The sequence below is a fragment of the Drosophila santomea genome, chromosome 3L (genome assembly GCF_016746245.2).
Source record: "Drosophila santomea strain STO CAGO 1482 chromosome 3L, Prin_Dsan_1.1, whole genome shotgun sequence".
Taxonomy (NCBI): domain Eukaryota; kingdom Metazoa; phylum Arthropoda; class Insecta; order Diptera; family Drosophilidae; genus Drosophila; species Drosophila santomea.
Genome location: NC_053018.2, coordinates 6,357,782 through 6,378,430, shown reverse-complemented (window position 1 = coordinate 6,378,430; position 20,649 = coordinate 6,357,782). Strand labels below are relative to the sequence as shown.

Below are 20,649 nucleotides of genomic sequence, written 5' to 3'. Positions count from 1 at the left end.
TTGTCGATGGACAGCTTAATTAAATTTTAGCCAGGGTATTTCAACGTTTGCCAGTTGGCTATTTCGCTTGCCTCGTAGTGGCGTAGTTGATAATTTCCTTTGGAAAGCTTTAATTTTATTTGCCATTTCTGAATTGCAGTTGCAATTTCAGCTGCATTGCAGTTGACATGTTCCCAAAAAGTGGCCAAGTGAAATGCAGTTACACGATGGTAGAGATTGGCCATTGGTCGAAAATATATGAACCAAATCAAATGCACATTTTTCAAATTCATTGAATTTGCAGGGCATTTACAACGCAACAGCACACTGCGTCTCTCATTTATGTTATTTCATTTCATTTGTTTTTCCATCGTCATGCGAATGTGAATGCATTTTCCCTTCTTTTTTGATTTTTTGTTGTTTTTTTTTCTCATATCCGAGTGGCAGCGTGACTGCTGATAGAAGGTGAAATGCGAAGGGTTGAGGATGTGGGTATGGGGATGGCAATTGTGCAGCGTTGGCAAATTTAATTGGAAATGAAGTGTATGCCGGGGCAGAGCGAAGAGCCGAGAGTGAACGCCACGAAATCCGAGTTGTGCACAAGATTATTTTGTCAGTAATCGAAATAAATTGAATTTATGAAATGAATTTCATTACAAACACGAGATATGCACAACACAAATTGGTTATACTAATTGAGGCTTAACCAGCGGCACAAGTGAGTTCTGCAGCTCCAGCTAATCGACTCGACAGTCGACATTGGAGTTTATTATATAATTTTACATATATAGCATAATGCCTGCCAGCTATTTGCTGGAATTTAAACTGCCCCCTCTTCTTCTCCAGCGAACGGACACGGATACGGACCACTTCTCGACTTGATTTGGATTTGATTGTGTTGAGGTCATTAGCAGGGATGGGGGGGGTGGCATCTGATCACCATTTGAAATGGACTCCTGCATTATTCACTTAAAATATGCAAATATTTTCTTTGCCAAGTCATCTTGGGTTCGCTGTCTCTTTTTTTCTGTCTCTTTGCTGCGGCTTTTCTTTTGCCTTTTGGCGAGGGGAACACAAAAAAAAACAGAAAAAGTGAGAGACCGGGGAGACCCTTCATAAATTTCATTATTCTTTTTGTAATTTTTGATGGCCATTAAATGCAAATTATAAAAGCCAAAATACACGAACAGAGCTAAGTCTAATGGACAGGGGCGTGGCCGGGCGACATATTTTTTGGTGGCCATCCATTTAAGCATTAGCGCTCAATTTAGCTTTTAATGCCGTTTCCGTTGCCTTAAATAAAAATTCAATTACTCGCACACATATACACTCACACACACACGCACACACGCGCACATGCACACACACAAATGGACGCACATTAAGAGAGAACAAGCCATAAACTCACAAACAGTCACGAGCTGCGCCGTAAATGCGTTTAAAATTGAAATAATTTTATTACCCATACGCCGCGTGGCCAACGTGCACACACATAAAGGTTTATATGCATACACTCATCAAAAAGTAAGCCTGAGCTCGGGAAAGTTTCGTTAAATGTTATTTTGCACAGATTTAAAGCAAAACCGTACTTAATTGAGAAATATAGGTTTTAAAAGCTAATGATTTATGGTCAAATAATTTGAAGAATTTTTGTTTTTTTTGGATATGCTCAAATAAATTAAAGAATTTATCATGTTTTGATATGCTCAAATAAATTGAAGAATTTATCATGTTTTGATATGCTCAAACAAATTGAAGAATTTATGCTGTTTTGATGATAGCATTGTAACATTTAAGGCATTTACGACAACTTTCCCAGTTGTTGGGCAACTTTTTCGGGCAGTGTATACCTGTAGATTGGACTCACCTGCATGGAGCGACGGCTGGAGCCGCTGTTGGACCGCGACAGCATCGGCGGTCGCCGCTTGGTGGCACCGCGTCCGGCGAGCAGGTTGTTGAGCAGCGAGGGGGAGCGGGCGCAGATGAAGGCGTGGAAGGAGGAGACCGTGAATACGCCCAGCTTGTTCAGCGTGTTCTTCGTGGGCCGCGACACGTGAGTCAGCAGCGACTGTTGAATAAGTGACGAATGCGAAATGTTTGAAAATGAAATGTGAATACAAGTTATTTTTGGCATATAGTTGCACCACCACCAGTGCCAGTGCCCCTCAACTAATTTCGTTATATTTACGACCCATTCAAAGAGCATTAAAAAGCAGGCAGAGCATCTATACACGCACACACTAGTACACTCGTACACCTATGCAAATAAGCCTTTGGCATTCTGCAGTCGACTGAAGTTGTTCTCTTCACAGGTGCTGAAGTTGTTTGCATTTTGTGGTTATTAATAATAAATAATGTTGCTTTTCAGGCACACAACTGCACTTACCACTCTCTCCCCCTTCTGGAAGCCCATTTTCCCCACCCATGTTCCTGCCTGCCATTAAAAGCGCAATCAACTTTCAACCCTTTCACTCAGTCAGTCAGTCAGTCAGTCAGTCAGTGAAACATACATACAGTCGGTGGTGGCAAATCCCTCTAAGGTTGCCAACAGTTGGCGGCAGCGAAGGTTGCCTTTAAGCCCATTTAAGACGCTTAAACTTTTGTTATGGAGATTAATTGTGCATGTTTGGGTTTTGATTTTCCAAAAGCGTGCCATTGAATTGGTTTTTGCCCCATCCATTGTGAAAATAGATAGAGGTAATTATAGACTACTCGAGCCCGTAAAGGGTTTTAAACGGAATTGTAAACGGGTTTCGGGGCCAATTGTTGTTAGAGGGATTTGGGCCGATGCCATTGTCCCGGTCCTAAGCTCTCAACCAGGTTGTGAATCTGCTTTTGATGTTTCTGTGAAGCGTGGCTAAATTAAGCCTTGTGGTGGCTTTTGCGACGGAATTGTTTAGCCATTGAGCAGTGATTAGTTCTTCATCATGTTTATTGTATTCTCAGTTAGCCCTGCTCAAAAAATTGAATTGCGTTTCGAAAATTGCTGAAACTTATGCGAGACTGCAATAAATTACCAATAACGCTCTACGCTTTTCAATAAATGGCGCCCAACACGGAGCACCCTCCATGGCAGCCCCAAAATGTAGGCAATGCTTTTTGCGCCAAACTAGTGTGCTCGTTCTGGATGAATTATAAAGCCGCCAGACGGCAGTGCTTCCGCCATTAATTGCATTTGACTTATCTCTCTGGCAGGTTGAATTTTTGGGGGCACTGGTCGCTGTTTTGGTGGCCATAACTCACCTTCGGATTGGGCAGCTCGCCACTTTGCAGCGAGGCCATGTAGCAGCGCAGCCGGAACTGCTCGCAGTGGAGCCGCTCCAGATTCTCCTCCCACTGCAGTATCTGCGTCTGGATCTGATGACGCGTCTCCTGATCGGTGACAACTGATTGCTGCAGTTCGGCCATGTGCTTCAGCTTGTGATCCTGCGGGGCGAAAGGACATGAAACCGGGTTAGTGCTGGCATATGCATATAAGGAGATAGGGCACTGGTATGGTTATATGTATATGTATGGTGTTTAAGCGTATGTGTGTGTGTGTGTGGTGTGGTGTATGGTGTGTGTTCGGTTGTGTGCGACACTCGTTGGTGGGTTATGAAAGCATTCGAGTCATCATTAGCATTTCATGGTAGCTTTGTCCCACTGCTGCTGCTGCCGCTGCGGTGGCTGCCATTTGACGAAAATACATAAATCACGCGTCATGTGCAGCTTTTCCAATGGACCCCGCTGCACCCCCTGCTCCCTGCTCCCTGCTCCCAATTCAAATATCTCTTGCCTGCCCCGCCCCCCTGTCCCTGCAACTGAAGTGCGTTGGCAATGCACCAAAACGGCTAGGAAAAAAATCTACTCGTTTGGAGAGGGGTGCAAACGGGCGCTGCATATACATGCCCCTGTTTTCATTACAAATACCGTTTGACTTCCGCCGCAGCTACCGTTCCCCCCTTTTTTCGGTGGTGCAACCAGAATTCAGCATTTGAAATCCCCACTTTGGATCCCACTTTCACGTGCATTTATAGCACGCTTGCATAGATCTCATGGAGCACGTGATTGTTTCATTTTGGTTGCCGTTGTTGCTGCATTGAATGCGAGTCAGTAAGCTGACAATTATTTGCAGATGCAGTTGCAGATGCAGTTGCGTGTTGTTGCTGTTGCTGTTGCAGTTGCAGGTTGCCAATGCAAATGTAAGTGCGTGTGTGTGTGTGTGTGGGAGAGTGTGTGCCGTGTGGGCGTGGCAACAACCTGAATAGGCACTTTCGATGTTCGACATTTTAATGAATGTGTACACATAAACAGGCAACGACCAAAAGGACGAAAGGATGGGGGAGTGGTGCTACCTGGGATTACGTACTACCTACAGTACTACAGCTCCCCACACATCTGTGTGTATTTGAACAGTGCGACGTTGAGCCTTTTCAATGTTTGTTTTACGTGGAAATAAATCAAAGTTTTGTGCATTTTATTTGCACATTTTGCATACGTATGCTCGATATGACAATGTGTGCGGTGTGGTGGCAATCGATATGAGAGTGTGTGTCTGTGTGTGTGTGTGTGTGTGTGTATGTAACATCACTTAATTCAATTCCACTAAAGATGGCCAATGATTCCTAGTTGTGGTCTAAGCCATCCTGGTCGTGTGCTCCGCTCTCAATTCGGCAGGCATAAAGTTGGTTAATTAATAAACCGAAATCCCATTATGCACTGCGACCGCACACACACATAGATGGCAGCAGGATAGCAGGATAGCAGGATATTTGGGATGAGATATCATCCTCCTGGAAGGAGTAGTTCGCCGGGTTGCTGTCAATGGCACTTGGCACTTGAGGAAAGCTGCTTACTTGACAAACACAAACCGGAAGGAGGATGGGCGGCTCTGGGGGAACGGAGAGAGTTTTGTGATTATTTACAACACAAAACTGTGCAAGTGGCGGAGGGATTGGAGTGTTGGTTGGGTTGGAAGGACACTTTCCACAGGCAGGCAACAGTTTGTCCTTGTCAAAGTAATATGGGCTCTTCCTGGGCCATAAATAGCTCTCGCCTGCTTGACCATTAATCGCTCTGCCCATTGTTGCCATTGTGCTGCACTCCATCTCCACTGGCTGGCTGCCCCTCGTTGGAGGAGGCACTCCAAGGGTTAATGGCAATGTTAATGGACTTGTAATTGCCATGCAATTGGGAGTGTAAATCACGCAAACGATATTTCCCCACCAGCGATCCTTGAACTGCGATTCGCTCCAGGGTGTCCGATGCGAGAGTGGAATACTTGCTGCACATGCAATGGAAATATTTCCACGAAGGAACTCCCGCTCCTAAAGATTTTACAAACAGCAATGCCAACCATAAAATATGTAAACTAGAAATAGTGACATAGAATAGCAGAAATGCTGGCAAATGGGACTTAATCAGCAATCTGTTTTAATCAAGAAAACTAAGTGCTTTTTTTATGCTGTGATTTTTATGTTTTCTTAAAAGAACATTAAGCTGCGAAAGTATTTTTCTCTGTTGCAAAAGACCTTTGGATTTGCAGCGGTTTGTGCTCTTAATTTAAAGTCAATCTCCTTTTTGGTTTTAGGCTGCTTCCGCTTCGGCAACTCACACACACTGAGTGCCACCACGCCCAGATTTTAAGGCTGCCAACCGCCCAAATCCATTTCACCGCTGCTGAGGAAGGATATTAGCAGCACTCCCAGGACGAAGCCGGGCATGCACTTGTGCAGCAGGCTCGGATTCTGGGAGGCTCTGGTCACGGTCTCGCTGCGGTTGCCGCTTGTTTTGACACATGTCACGCGCTAAGTGACAGCCCCAGCCGCAATTCGAGCGGCTCCTCCTCCTCCTTTCCGGGCATGCGGGATACGGCGGATGGAGTGAGGGGGACTCCGGACTCGAACTCGGATGCGGCATCGGCTCGAGGTCCTACGGACGACTGTGCTCGCTCACTGCTTTCATCTCAATTCCCGTGAACTTGTATTATGGCTGCATAGTTGGATTCCCCATCTATTTTCCCACTTTTCCCTGGCCGTATCTGTCGCTCCTTGACGATGAGTTTTTGCGGTTCGCCTATTTAGTTGTCCTGCATCTCCTGCTCTTACACTTGTCCTCCCACTCCCCGTTCCCTGTCCATCCATGTTCCTGCCCCCTTGTCCACCCAATCCTTTCCCGCTCAGTTGTCGTGTGGTCGTGTTCCTGCGGTCCTGCCGTTGTCTGTTGCGCTTTCATTAAGCGCCACTTGAGGCTGCCTCCTGCCCCCAGTTGATGCCACCGTCCCAGAGCTCACATTTGTGAGGCAGCTGCACTAGGGGAAAATAAATCAGAATAGCTGCACGTATCATCAAATAATGCACATGACATTAATCTGATTGACATTTTTATTTCTCAAATTTAAAATACTCCAAGGAAATTATTTTTGACACATTGTCAAAGCTCATATGGCAATCATTTGTAATATTTTTTATTTTACTAGAATCATTAGTAAAATATATGTAAAAAAACAAAGTTCAAATCAAACAATTGGCCTGGGACTAATACCATTTTTTTGGCTTCCATTTTTAAATTTAATGGCGCAGTTTTTCGCTCAGTGTGTCAACTGAATCTGAAGCTGGTCGGGAGCTGCCATTGCCATTGCTAGATGTACTTGTTATTATTATTGCTAGTCTTGTTGTTGTCTCTGGTCTGCCATTTCCGCTTGAGAGTCGAGAGTTTGGAGAGTTCATGGTTCTTGCATTGTTTTTGCTTTTGCTATTTTGCTTTCGTCCTGTAGCTGTAGCTGTAGTTGTGTGTTTTAGTTTGATATATGTTTTTACTCGGGAGTACAATTAAAATATACATTTTACCATTGTTATTGTGTCCCCGTTGTCAGCGTTGAGCATTCAGGGATTCAGCATTCAACATTCAGTATTCAGTACTCAACTCAACATTCTACGTATCTCGCATGACAAGCCAAAGATGCTTGAAATGGCAAAAACCACTAGTACAACAATAACCAAAAACAATGGACTGAAATAATAATCATGTGGCGGCAGTGAGGCAAAAGGGCTCGTGACCCGGGTATCAGTTTATTTTGTTTGCCACTGCTAATGGCCCCCTGTCCTTGCCACCACAACCCGCCACTTGCCACCCATGATAACAATCAATTAAAGTGGGTGGCAGTGGGTGAAGTTGCAAGGCGTGCGTCCAAAAGGATATTGAGTTGTTTCAATGGCACGGCGCAACCCTTTGAGCCACCTGCTCGGATGACTTTTGACATGGCTTGTGCATTAAATGGCTGCTCTCCATTGCAGTCAAAAGTCAGAACAGGGGTGAACCCCTCCACATAAACCGCAACGAGAGGGGCCAAGTCAACAAAAGGCCTGAAAAATTGTATATGGTCTGCATAAATGCTGACCACAAAATGATGCCACATTATATAACGTGTGAGTGCTGCAGTTGAAGCGGTGAGCGGTGGTCTGGCCCACAGAAAAGAAGCTAAGCCCCGGATGCTGCGCCCAAACTCAAACCTCTAAACTGGCGCCTAGCTCTGTGGCCACAGGATGAGCTGTCCTGGGTGTTGGGTGATTGGGAGCTGTTGGCTGTTCGGTGCGTTCGGTATGCTTGGTATTCCGGTATTCGGTGTTCGGTGTTCGGTGTTCAGTGTTCAGTGTTCGGTACTGGTTGCTGTTGACAATTGAATTGAATTTTCCGCCCCTGACCACAGCCACGCCCACTGTGTCAGCGCCTACATAAAGCATATTTTCGCATCTGCATGCAGCAGGCTCGTTCGAACAGAGAGGCGTCCTTCTCCCGCTCCTCGAACAACAAAAACAAATCAAAAACCAAAGCAAACGCATTCTGCACAGGGTTTAGTTTTTGGGATTTGGGGGCGGTGGGCGGAGGTCGGAGGGCATGAGGGTCCTGGGATTAAGGGCCCCGTGCTCCTATTCTACTGTCCCAATGTCCCGATGTCACCGTGTCCTTCTGGCCACGGTGGCAACCATATGCCAGGCCCATTTCCTGTGCAACTTTGGACCAAAAGTTGCAAAAATATTCGCACGTTTGGCCAAAAACACCCACCCACACACACACACACTCCCACACACACACACACATGTGTGTGTCCGTGCTTTTCATGCCGGACTTTGGAGCTCAACCCGTTTCTCATATTTCTTGCCATAAATTTCTACCATTTTGGCATTAGTTTATGAAATGCCACGCCCACCCACAATCACCAACGCCCTCTCACTCTATACATACGTACATAATGCCTTTGCGTGTGTGTGTGTGTGTGTGTGCTAGGTCAAACTAAAGTTTTTTTTACTGCCCGCATCATGAAGAAACCTCAGGACAAAACCGAACCGAACAAGTAAATTTTATGGTAATTATAAACTTTATGGTTTCATTAAAAAATATTGAAGAGAAAAAAGAGCCGGAAAAGTAAGAAAAAAAACACCGAAAAAATTCACAATACGAGTGGAAAATGGGTGTTTCTGGTGGCAAAAAGGGGGAGGGAGGGAGAGACATTGTTTACTCCTTTTCAGCCCGCTGCCCATCGAAGTTTCTTCTCATTTTGTGCGGCTTTAAGTTGGTTTAATTAAGTAAAGTTTTCGATGTAAGTTGAAATTAACTAAGTATGCATTTCATTATAATTTCGGCTTAAATATTTTCGGGTTATGGATATGCCAGGCCATGCCGGCCAGCAGAAAGTCATGTAAAAGATATATATAATTATATATATATATGGGTTGTGGTTAAGTTTCAATTTAATTATTGTAAAATTAATTGCACACTTTGGGGCTTCCCTCGAGTGTGTATCTGTATCTGTAGTTATATCTGTATCTGCTTAGTTGCTTGTGCAACTGGCGGAGTCATTTTCGCAAAAGGAATTTAAATCTTCAATGCTGGTGGAACAACTGAAATGATTGCCTACTTTCCAACTGAGCGGTCAAGGAAAACAATTTTCATTTACTAAATGTTTTCATAAAGCGCAATTAAAATATTTAACTGCCACACCCTGAATGCACAGAAACAGAAAATGCATTACGCACGCCATTCACGACTGTTGCATCATTTAATTAGTGCAATTATTTAAAATCGATGGCAGCCGCAACAAAATCATTTGGCTGCAATAAAAACTGCGGTTAAGGTATTTTACAAAAAATGTATGAAAAATAAGTGAGTAACTGGGTGAAAAGTGAGTTTAAAGGCATAAAAGCATACATTACTGATGTGGGTCACAAAGGTCGAAACGATGTGTTGCTAAAGATTTAAAGGTAATTCAATTAACTTCTATTAGAAAAGCTATTTAAAGCCCTTGTGGTTTTAATTAAAGAGTTTAAGTGTTTGAATTAATTTAAATTGATTTTTTCAGGCATTTGTGATATTTTGTCGTGGATATGACAAGGCTTACAATTTTATATATCACTTTCACATTTTAATAACCGTTGTATTTAAAGGAACTTTGTAGTTGTATGTATCCTTGTATTTAAATAAAAATTTTTAGTTGTATGTATGGTTTTATTGAAGAGAACTTTGTAGTTGTAGGTACGTGCCGAATATGAATACCTATGAATTATTTCATATTCTCTGCTGGTGAAAATAACTATTTTCTGATGTAAGTTGATATATTTGTGAGCCTTTGAACCTTCGTTCGTTCGTTACGCGCGGTTTTTTGCGGCATAAAAAATGTTTATAAAAAATTAAGAGCAAACAAGAATTTAAAACCGGGCAATGGGGGGGGGGGGGGGGAAGCCCGGATTGGTAGGCGTGGTACGCGGGTGGGGGCGGCATCAAAAAGGTGGGCGTGGCATGGCGGGAGTGAGGCTGCAGTGAGCTGCTATTGAGCTGAAATGACAGCAGCCATTGCAAATTGAAAGCATCGAGGGGCGTCGGTGGGGGGCGGTTGGGCTGAAAAGCGGGAGTAGCAAGTGAGCCTTGTTTAGACAGCGCCGCCATGGCAATTGCACATCAGGTGCAAAAAGGGGGGGTGTGGTGGTTGGAGGTGGATTACAGGTGCAAAGGGGGGTGGGTGGTGTCGTAGGAGTCGTAATTAGAGCGTAAAAACCAGAGCGTACGAAAAACCAAATGCGCTCGGGCAGCTACTACTATTTTTTTACGGTCCTGCATTGTGTATCTCAGTGTGTGTGTTTGTGTGCGTGCGTGTGTATGTGTGCGTGTGAGTGCTTTATGCGAGTACAAAAATAGATAGCTAGAAAAAGAAGGAGCAGCTGGAGGATACGAAATGTACATATACTCGTATATGTGTAAGGCAAAAAACTAGAGAAAAGCTAAAGAAAACGAAGCGAAGTGCTGCCAAAACCGCCCACTCGACCATCCCACAACGCCACGCCTCCTTTACAGACCACCCACTCCCCCCTGACACATATATGATTATTTCCGAAAGGTGACACCTATAAAAAACAACAACAACAAGGAGCTGGGAGCTAGCAGCGTAGGCGCCACACAAAAGTAGAAGAACAACAACAACAACAAAGGCTGGCAGAAGAAAAAAAGTGACAACACTGTTGCTCTTTTCACCGAAAAAGGGGCGGTGAACCACCCACACACGCAAACACACAAACACTCACACACTCACACCTACACGCCCACAAAAGGAGCAACTAGAATGATGCGTTGGTGTGACACCTTTTCTTTTGCGTTACTGCTACTGCTACTGCCTACTGCGTCAACTTACTTATAATTTCATTCAGCGTTGCGACCCTTCTGGTATTTTTCTAGAAAATTAATTAACAACAAATGCAACAGGGCAGAGTAATGCTAAGTACTAAATGCTAAATGCAAACTGCAAATGCATTTATGGCCAGTCCTTAGGCTCATTTAATTAATATTCATCCAACAAGTTTGTTTTTTGGCCAAGTGGCGTAGCTGGAAAATGGGGAAATGAGGAAAAGCGGAAGCAATAGGGCACCCAGAGCACTCTTATGGCAATCTTGGACTTCCGCCCAATGGTTTTTGTTTTCTTTCCCTGTTATTTCCCTGCTGCCTTGCTTTTTCGAAAAACGAAGTAAACACAAACAAGTCGAGAGAGAAAGATAGGGAAACGGAGCAAAAAAGCTGCAGTTCAAGGAAGTAATTATGGTTTATCCAAAGGGACAGATAGTGCAAGATGGATGAAGGAGCACGGCAAACGCAGGCCTTCTCGACCTGGTCATAACATCAGGCTACAAGTTTGTGGCGGAAAAAACTGAATTAAAAAAGGGCGAGATGGAAAAAGTGCCGCAGTAACTGGGACACGCAGAAATAATCAAGGACATTGAACACAGTTTAAATTATAAATCGATTGTATGTAATTTTCTCATAGACAACCATACTTTTACTGTATTAAAAAAGTCAAATAATAATACTTTAATTTAATAAATCTGATATGTATCTATGCATGTATCTTTATATGTATCTGGTAGCTTAAACTTAAAGATACACCATTAATAATAGTTTTAACATCCTTCAAAGTTATTTACCGGCTACTAATTACGAGCACTGAGCAAACTTCTACGGGTCTCTGCTTACAGTAATTTGAAAAACTTTCGTTTTGTTGGATTTCCCATAACCGGAAGTTGTAATTTTCCGGCAAACACTGTAGCAACTGAGGCGGTGAAAATAAAAGAATAGTAGCGATGCCGTCGACAGAGACGAATGAATCAAGTTGTTGAGGATAGGACAGACAACATAATTGTCTTTTGGAGTCCCTCTCACTAACTAACAAACAACAAAAGCGAAGAAAAACAGCAACGGAAAAGTGGGTGGTGCTGGTGGTGGTGGAAAACGTAGGGAAGTGAGGGCCACTGGAAATGACATGATGAAAAATAAATAAACAAATAAAGTTTACTTTCTTTGGCGGGGCCACTGGATGGGATGGCATATCTCTGTGCCTCGATTTCCGGCTGCCTGGTTTATCCAGAGCATTTATCGTGGGCCAAGTGCAATTTCTTGTAGTTTCAGCTCGAGTTCAATTCTGTTTGCACTTGCGATTCGTTTTTCCATCTTCCATCTCTGCCTCCTTTTGCTTTGTCTTGCGATTTGTGCCGCGTAAAAATTTTCCTCACTTTGATTTGGTTTTTCCACCAGCCACCCACGCATTCCATCCAAAACCCATCCCTCTTTCCACCGTTTTCTTTTTACAAAAGTTTTCGCTGGAGAGAGGAAAATAAATTGCAGTGCAAGGAATTTTACGCTGTTTGCCGCGAAATTGATGGGGAATTGATTTGAAAGCAAATACATAAATAGTTGCAAGTAGAAGCACTTTTCCCCTCGCCCCTCGCTCCATCCATCCCGCACTTCTCGTTTCGACAATGGCATAAATCTTTGGGGAATCGCCTGAGACTGAGACTGAGAAATTGGTTGGGAATGCGGAAAATGCGGGTGGAAAATGCGATTGTTGTGTTCCGTCGCCTTTTGTGCCGTTGACTTCTGAGTTGACAGCGCGATATTGAGAAATTGTTGTCCTGCCAAGGATATATTTGTGGGAATTTGTTGTTCAAGTCGATTACATTAGTCAGTGCGTCTGGTAATGGAGTTTCGAATGAGTTATGTATGCAGCTGTCGCCTAGAAGCTAATACACCGAATTCTCAACTTTCTTTAAATTTAATTAGAGTACATATTTTGCTGGTTAGAACAACTTTAAGTTTAGTTTAACCATTTTTAGGCTATTCGTAAGATGTACTTCAGTTTATGGGTCAAATCACAGGCTCATCAATATTCACAACATTTACCAGACACACGTTTTCCCTACTCCAATGAAAACTCGTAACTGCACTGATGTGCAGTTAATCCCAATTCGATGGGTTTCCTAATTTAATTCGCTTTTCATCTGCCATTCAGTGGCGTGCTGCATTCATACAGTGCGATGCGATTTATAATAGTTCAAATCCCATTTGCTATTTGCACAAATGGCATGCTCGATGATGCATTCGTAAGCGATACCAATTGATGGGTTATTTGTTGCATATGCCATTCAGTGGAGCTTAGTCGGCCTTACGGCGACGAAACGCAGCGTTATCCCTTTACACATCACGGTATGACTGTATGACTGTATGTGGAGGAGGGATCGCTGTGTGGACCAATTCATTTTGCATTGCAGCCACTTGGCAAAATTGACTTAACTCTCTAGCAGCAACAATTTCCTGAGCCAACAAAGCGGCAGCAGAGTCTGCAACCAAATGCAAAATGCGAAATGCGAAATGCGAAATGCAACCGCAATCCAAGACCATGCCCTCCTTGAATTTCATCCTGGAATTCTCCAGGTGGTGCTTGGTGCACCGAAAACCGCAACGAATACTTTTGCACGCTCGCAAGCCCACATTGAATGTGTATGGAAATGTATATTGGTTTTGCGTCTTTGCGGCCTGTATGCGTTATATGTTATGTGTGCATATAGATATACAATTCCACACTTGATGCCAACATATTTACTTACCGACTCAATGGCCTTCTCCAGCCGGAAGATCTCCTCCTGGAGCAGGTGTAGTGTTCCAGTTTTTCCGCGATGCCTGGCAAAGGCGGCGGCACAGGCGCTGTGTATGCTGTTCACCCAGTTCTCCAGCTCAACCTGCGGATGGATACAGAAATGCGGTTGTTAAAGAGGAAACATTGTAACAAATTGCAGACCAAATGCACCGCAAGCAATTTGACATGGCTCCCCAGCGCCAAACGTCGAACTTGTCCCCCAAACCGAATGGCATCCAAGCCAGCATCCAAGCCAGCATCCAACCATTTGGAGCCACCCATTTGCAAAAACCATTTCATCCCCGCTCATCGCTGGCTATCAGTTATGCAAATTTAATGACAAATCACGTTGGGCCATGGGAGCGAGAGTTGGCAACACCCCAGCAGGACGAAAAGGACAAAAAGGACGATGGAGGGCCATGCCGAACGTATGCCTTTGAGACATGTAACAGTTTAGGGCTGCCACAAGGATGCTGCTTCTGCCGCTTCTGCTGCCACTGCAGCTGTTCAAGGCAATCTGCCAGTTGGCAGTCAGTCAACGCCACCTCAATCATGGCTCACACTTTAAGCCGCCCCCGGGCCCTTCTATCTCTACACCTATCTCTCTCTCTCTTTCTGTGTATATCTTACTCTTTCGCACTTGAGGAGACGTTTGCGGGTTGCGTCAGTCAGCGCCTTGCCAGCGTCCTCGTCCATGTCCATGTCCATGTCCTCGTCCTCGTCCTGTATCTGCATCTGCATCTATGCACACTCGCAGAAATATGCATTGCACTCGTTTCGTAAATTGTGCCCCAGTTATGACTTTAATGAAAAATTCCTTCCTTAATATTCCACAAGCCATTGACTTTGAAAATTATAAACCCCAGATTATGGAGAGCTTAGCTACGACGAACATGCAACTCCGAAATAAATGAAAGCTTTGAAATGAATTTAAAGCCATCTTAGAATTTGTAAATGAACAAAAAATATTAATAGATATATTATATATGCACGAATCTGGAACTTCTTTACTCAGTTGAAACAGAATAAGATCGAAAGCGATATATATTTTTCAGAGTGCATCTCCATCTGTGGTTTCTTTATGCCATTTGTATGTATGCCATTTCACTCAGCCTGGCGATTATGAGAGAGCAGGACGACTCGGACCCGCGAGGGCTGAGCTCGCTTACGTCCGCCCGCTCGCATATCCTTGCATATCCTTGCATATCCTTGTGCAAACAAATTTGCGCTGCCATCTTGCAATGCGCTGACTTCGGACGCGGCAAGGCCAGTCTTTCAAAGCTTCCTTGAAGGACTTCCCTTGGATATTGACTGCTCGAAATGAGAGCGAGCATATCCTGGGGCACTCGTGTCCACCCACAACGCAACTTAACCCAATCCAACCCACATCCACACCCAGCTGCAACTGCAATAAAGATACTCACCTGACAGGGCGCCTGGAAGAGATAGGCATCGCCGAATGCCGTGCTCAGACAGAAGATGTAGTCGCGCTTGGGATGCTCTGGTATCGGTTGCATAATTGCACCATCCACGATAATCAAGTGCTTGGGCGCCGCCTCCACACTCCGGCCCTCCCGGGAATCGCACGGATAGAAGAGCAGCGTGGTGCCCTTCAGGCACACCCAGTAGCCCTTCCAGCCCCGCTTTCTTGCCAGCTCGATCTGGTGCTTCTTGCGTAGTAACCATTTCTTTACCGATAGGAAGCTGCAAGCAAACATTTCGATGTGGTTCACTTTTGGTTAGTGGGGGAGGTAAGAAAAGTGGGCAAAAGTTGGGTGCTTGTGGGGAAGAGGGAGCAGGCAGGAAACTGCCACTCGTAATCCCTTGGAGAACTTCAACGGCTTCGCTATCAACCCATTAACCTTCCAAGTTAATCAAGATCAGCGTTATGGGATGGGGCATGTCCTGTGTACATAAGTCCTCAAGCAGTTTATCATAAGAGCGTAGGTGAGGTAACAAAAAAAGGTCGACTTGTGCATACCCTGGTATACCTTTTCTTTCTAAAGTACGCTAAGCGTTGCTGCTACAAAAATTCCAAAAATATAGGGTCTCATTTGTTTTTACAAGCTATTTTTTAGGCAAGATAATTACAACTGTTTGCTTTCTAATTCGTTGAGCTAAAATATATTTTTATTATCCCTGAAGAGTTACGCGTTATTAATAAATTGAAAAAGCCATCTAAAGCACAGTCACGTTCGAAAATACAAGATATACAGACCTGGCTGCTAATATGAATCGCGATTAAATAAAAGTAATGGTATTTTACCTTAATCTCGATTCAGTGCTTGCCACATGCGAAGGTGCCTTTGCAACTTTGATACCCTCTATGCGGACATAATAACGTTAATCCCCAGCCGCTGCTTTCTCCACCTCTGACCAAAACCCTTAATCACTGTGAAATTATGCTCCCCGAGGAGCCTCCCCATGGACCCACTGGACTGGTATGTTATTTATGATGACTTGTTGGACGTGAGCAGGTTTGGCCACAGCCAAGGAACCAACCCCAGCTCCAACCCCAACCTCAGCTATCTCCAGATGCCAGATTACATCAACGGGGGGCATAAACTCGGCAATTCCCTGGAGCGGATTCCTTACCCGGCTTTGCGAACAGCTCCCGTGCAATTGAAGGAGGATGCAGCGGTGCCAGTTGCCTTTGCTTTATATGGTGACGCCATGACACTTTCCCCATCATCTTCATCCGAAACGGCGGTAGTTAGGCTCATTCGATCATCGTCCGAAATCTGCAAATAAATAAATATAAGAGGTGTTCTCAGTCTCTGTCTCAATCAAGAATCAAGAATCAAGTAGCAAGCATTGAGAATGTGGACAGACAATTTCATTACGGCAACACGTACGAGGTTTCGGTTGCCGGCGATAAAATTCAATAAATCGAAGAGAAAATAATTGAAATAATTAAGTCATAATTAGCTGGCAGCAGCAGGATGGCATCTCCTGGTAAGCCTCGCAGGACGAAGCCATTTGAAACCAATAATGGCCAGGTTGCTGCTCCTGCCGTTCTGTGTTGTTGTTGTTGTTGCGATGTTTGCTGTTGCTTTTGTTGTTGTTGCTGTTGTTGTTGTCAGTGCCGACAGCAACATTTGTTACGTATGTCGTCGATAAAGCAATTTGTCTTCTCTTCTCGCCTGCATTTTTAGTGAACGAAAAGGGGGGCGGGGGGAGGGGTGTGGGGAAAAAAGGACCTCGACAGATAGAGATAGGACAGGCCCAGACAACAATTGACAAAATGGCTGGGAGAATCGCTGGGAGAGAAGGGAAATAAATGGCGAACGGCAAACTGTTACTTGGCAATGTTATTTCATCAAAAGCCGGGTCGTTCGACTGCCTCACTAACTGACTAACTGACTGACTGACTCACAGACTGACTCACTGACTGAGTTCTGTTTGCCTTTGGCCCGGCTGGCCATCTACCATCTACCATCTCCCAGCTTTCAGCTTCCTTCCGTTCGTCACTCAGCCATTTCTGCCTTCTCCGCAGGACGATGGGATGTGGAGGAGCGCTGTAGTCCTTCGGTTCATGTGGGAATTCAAGCCAAGACCAAAGTCGATGGCTCTGTGCACTCGGGCTACGTGTCCCGCGTGGCAATAAAAATTGGTTTGCCCATTCATTCGTTTCAATCGAGGTGGGCGTAGCGAGGACCGGGGCCACGCCCATTTCTGCCCAACGCCCAAAACTGTCGCTCACTTGCTTTTCATGCCATTTTTATTTCAGTTCCCAAGGAAATCAATTTACAATGTGTTTATTCGTTTCGTCTCTGCTTCCTGTGACTGGGGATGGGGTCCTTCGACCAGTTCTTGGAGTCCTTGCTCCCTGGTTACTCCTGGTTACGACGATACTCCAGCCTGTCAGCCTCTCACCCCTGCTTACGTTTTGGCAATTTTCAAACATTTTTGCTCATATGCATGTTTTACAAGTTATTTATTTGACTGCCTCCTCTTTTTGGGGGGGGTGTGGTGTTTTTTTGGAATGGGGTTTTTGGGGATTGATGTTTGCTTACGGGCTGGCAAGTCCCACCCGTGGCGCAGAGTCACCGTCTTTTGCCAGCCGGGGTCATGTGTACTTAACCCACACAGCAGCATCATCGGTCGGAGCGACCAAGTTTAATCAAATTTTATATTAATCGAAGAGCAGTGCAAAGGCATGCAAATAACCAAAGGAGCCCAACCTGAGACGTGGCTTGCTTAGCGACGACTGAGGGGTTGTCGATGATGCTGATGGCCAGGAAGCGAAGGACTCCCACTCAGATCAAAGTGGTTACAAGCTGCGAGGAAGGACCCGAGTGGAATGGCATGGATGGCTCCCCAAATCGATATCTGTGCGTGTCACTTTAAGTGGCTCGTAGAGTTTGGGCCGAAAATTTAAAAGGAAACTTCAGAAACACACCCCCGCACCTGAACTCCGCCAAAACGAAATAGTTTCCGCTTGCTCAATGAAGTTTTCCATGAAATCATCAAGCCGAGCGGAAGCTGTCGAGTGGAACAGTTGCAGAATGGGTCAGGGAAATTGAAATGTGGGTGGGGCTGTGGAAACACCAACTCAAACCCCTCTATTATGAATATACCTTTTGAACTTAAAGAGTGAGCCAGTGAAAAATCTACGGAAAGCCATCTTAGTTTCACGACTAATGAAAAATCTACTCGTACTTCAGTCCAGGACACCTTTCGTTTAATCAAATTGGGCGACTTAAAGCGGTCCAGATTTTGGCTACCCTTTCACAACAGATTACTACGCATTTGGCATTTGGTATTCCGGCTGGTCATCCCAGAAGGGATTGGCCCGAGTCCAAGGAGTTTGTCAAATGATTCATGAATTTTTAATTGGCCCAAAAGAGGCAGCCGGTTGTAGTACATCAAGCAGCCAGTCGACTTGTTTCTTGAATTTCATCAGGCGAACAGAATCCCCTGATTCTGACAATGGTTCCAATGCCACCAACGGGCAGTCCACTGCCTCTGCTCCCTTTCGATTTGGGCCAAAAACGCTCACATGGGTAAGCCTAAATGGGCAACCCAAAACACGAACACGAATGCGAACACGGCCAAGCAACAATCACACAAAAGATTAAATGGCAGCCAGTCGGGGCATTCCCCAGGTATCCTTGTGCCTAACTCTCCCATTTACAGCCCCACATCACTTTGCCCATCTGATTACTTTGGGGGCCTAATACCAAATTGCCATATCTCAGCATCGGTGCAAAATCAAAATTCAATTTACGCACAGACGAACCCGCCCACTTAGGCTCACTGATGCTTTCCCCCCCATATATCCTTCCATATAGTCCATCCAAGTCCCACTCTCTACACCCAACTTATCCGCAAAGGTGAGCCAGGTGCTTTCGTTACGATTTCTAATCAAGAATTGATTGTGATCCCTCGATGCGGCTGTCGTTCACGTTTCAGCCATAATTATCAATGACTTTTGAATGTCAAATGTGGACGAGATGAGCTGGGGCTGCCATGTCATTGCCATTGCTATTGTCACCTCTCCCAGACTCCCAGACTGCCACAATCTCAGACTCCCAGACTTCATCTTCGTTTTGATGGGGCAAAATCTTTTCATATGTCGCTGTCAAAAATTACAATATTTGATAGAGTGTTTATGCAGGGGCTGCGACCTCTCAGGAACCCATATAGCCACATATATATACATATATATGTATACTAAATTCGGAAGGAGGTTAGGTGGGTGGCAAGGTTGCTGGGAAAAAGTTATTCGGTGGCTGTGGCACGTTTCTGGCATTGCTGCGATTAAGTGAGGCATTAAAGAAGTTTTCGTTGCCGGCGCAAATGTTGTTAGCCAAAACGAAATTGATTCAAACACGAAGAAATCTGCCAGGGTGAAGATATAGCTGTGGTTGGTTGGTTGGTCTGGGGATAAAATCGAAAGATAGAGACCAGATCCATCATCGCTCCTTTCGCTGCTGACTTGTAAAGTTTTGTTATCTATTTGCTATTTTTTTTTGTTGCCTCGCTCAGTCAAATTGCTGCATTGCAATGCGAAAATCAATTTGGAATTATCCCACAGCTCATTTCGTTTGGGGTTTCCACTTGGTGGGTGGATGGCTAAGGTGGCAGGTGGCTAAGGTGGCAGGTGGTAAACCTGCAGTGTCATTCCGATTTGATTAAATATTCCAGCCAGCGCCGAGCTGAGCCATCTAATTGGCTGAAGGTGAAACTGTTTAGCATTGAATCAATCAAAATTAACAAGCGACTCGGGCAACCTTGGGATTGGAATCTAATGGAATGGGGATAGAATGGATGTGTGTGTGTGTGTGTGTGAGTGTGCAGTAATCACAGGACATGAAACATTTAGGTATTCAGATCATGTGGACAGGTAACAAGCCGTAATTAGAGCAACGGGGCATGGAAACGGTGGAACTCATAGATATGCGACACCTTTAATCCGGCAAATCCAATTCGCGCCATACCCTCCTCCGATTCGGGACAATCTCTTTCAGCGTCGCTCTGGCCATTAATTAATATGCAGACCCATTCAGTTGATAAGCCAACTGAAGTCCCTCCCATTGAAGCTCAATTCCATTTGAATATGTGTGTGTATTCTCGGTATCTTTGTGCAGATTCAAGCATTGCTCGTGAAACCCTTGACCAATGTATCTATTTGCTTGTGAAGTTAACCAAACGTATGTAGATAGTAGTTACATGGATGCAAAGTAAACACACACTCGCACACAAACACACACATTCACATTTCCACTCACACAGAGAAGATACGTGCGTGTTTCCAATGAATTCTGAAGTTGTTACTCACATTTAGAATCTATACTATACTCGTATATCACTGCACGGCATTCTTTATCTACCTATTTTCAGATACTTTCCCACATCGCTGCCCATATTCCCATTTTCCTCATTCGGTGCCACGCCCACAACGTAGTCTTCTCTCTCTCTCTCAATTTTCCATCGGACAAATGGCCTTTTATCACTTTGAAGCCGTTTGATTCATGCGTATTGCAATCAATGCCATTCATTACCGAAAAACTAAATACAAGTACCAGTTTTTCCCACCCCACATTTCCCATTTACACCACCCACTTCGCCCACCCAAAAACGAATGCTATTTGTTCGTGTGTTAAGAGCTTTTTTCAACTGGCGTGGGTTCGGTGGGGAAAAGTGGGAGTTGGGGCTAATGCTCTAATTTATTGCTCCTTTGTGGAGCCAGAAAAGGAGCCCAGGAGCAGCTCGAGCGTGAAAAGGATGCTTTGGCT

General features: G+C 44.6%; 2 protein-coding genes across 14 annotated transcripts in view; both read right to left on the bottom strand.

The window, feature by feature from the left end:
* LOC120449874 overlaps positions 1–20,649 on the bottom strand; it is an 85,052-nt gene that overhangs the window by 31,807 nt on the left and 32,596 nt on the right. For all 13 annotated transcript variants that reach the window (XM_039632546.2, XM_039632547.2, XM_039632548.2 and 10 more), the window contains 5 exons: positions 16,004–16,149; positions 14,833–15,112; positions 13,380–13,511; positions 3,223–3,405; positions 1,847–2,047 (listed from right to left, as the gene is read on the bottom strand). In XM_039632546.2, coding sequence (XP_039488480.1) covers positions 1,847–2,047; positions 3,223–3,405; positions 13,380–13,511; positions 14,833–15,112; positions 16,004–16,149 — 942 coding nt within the window. The remainder of the gene's footprint in view (positions 1–1,846; positions 2,048–3,222; positions 3,406–13,379; positions 13,512–14,832; positions 15,113–16,003; positions 16,150–20,649) is intronic.
* Positions 5,600–6,192, bottom strand: LOC120449877. The gene is given in 2 exon segments (XM_039632552.1): positions 5,600–6,096; positions 6,098–6,192. Coding segments are annotated over 2 exon segments (273 nt in total). The 3' UTR covers positions 5,600–5,918.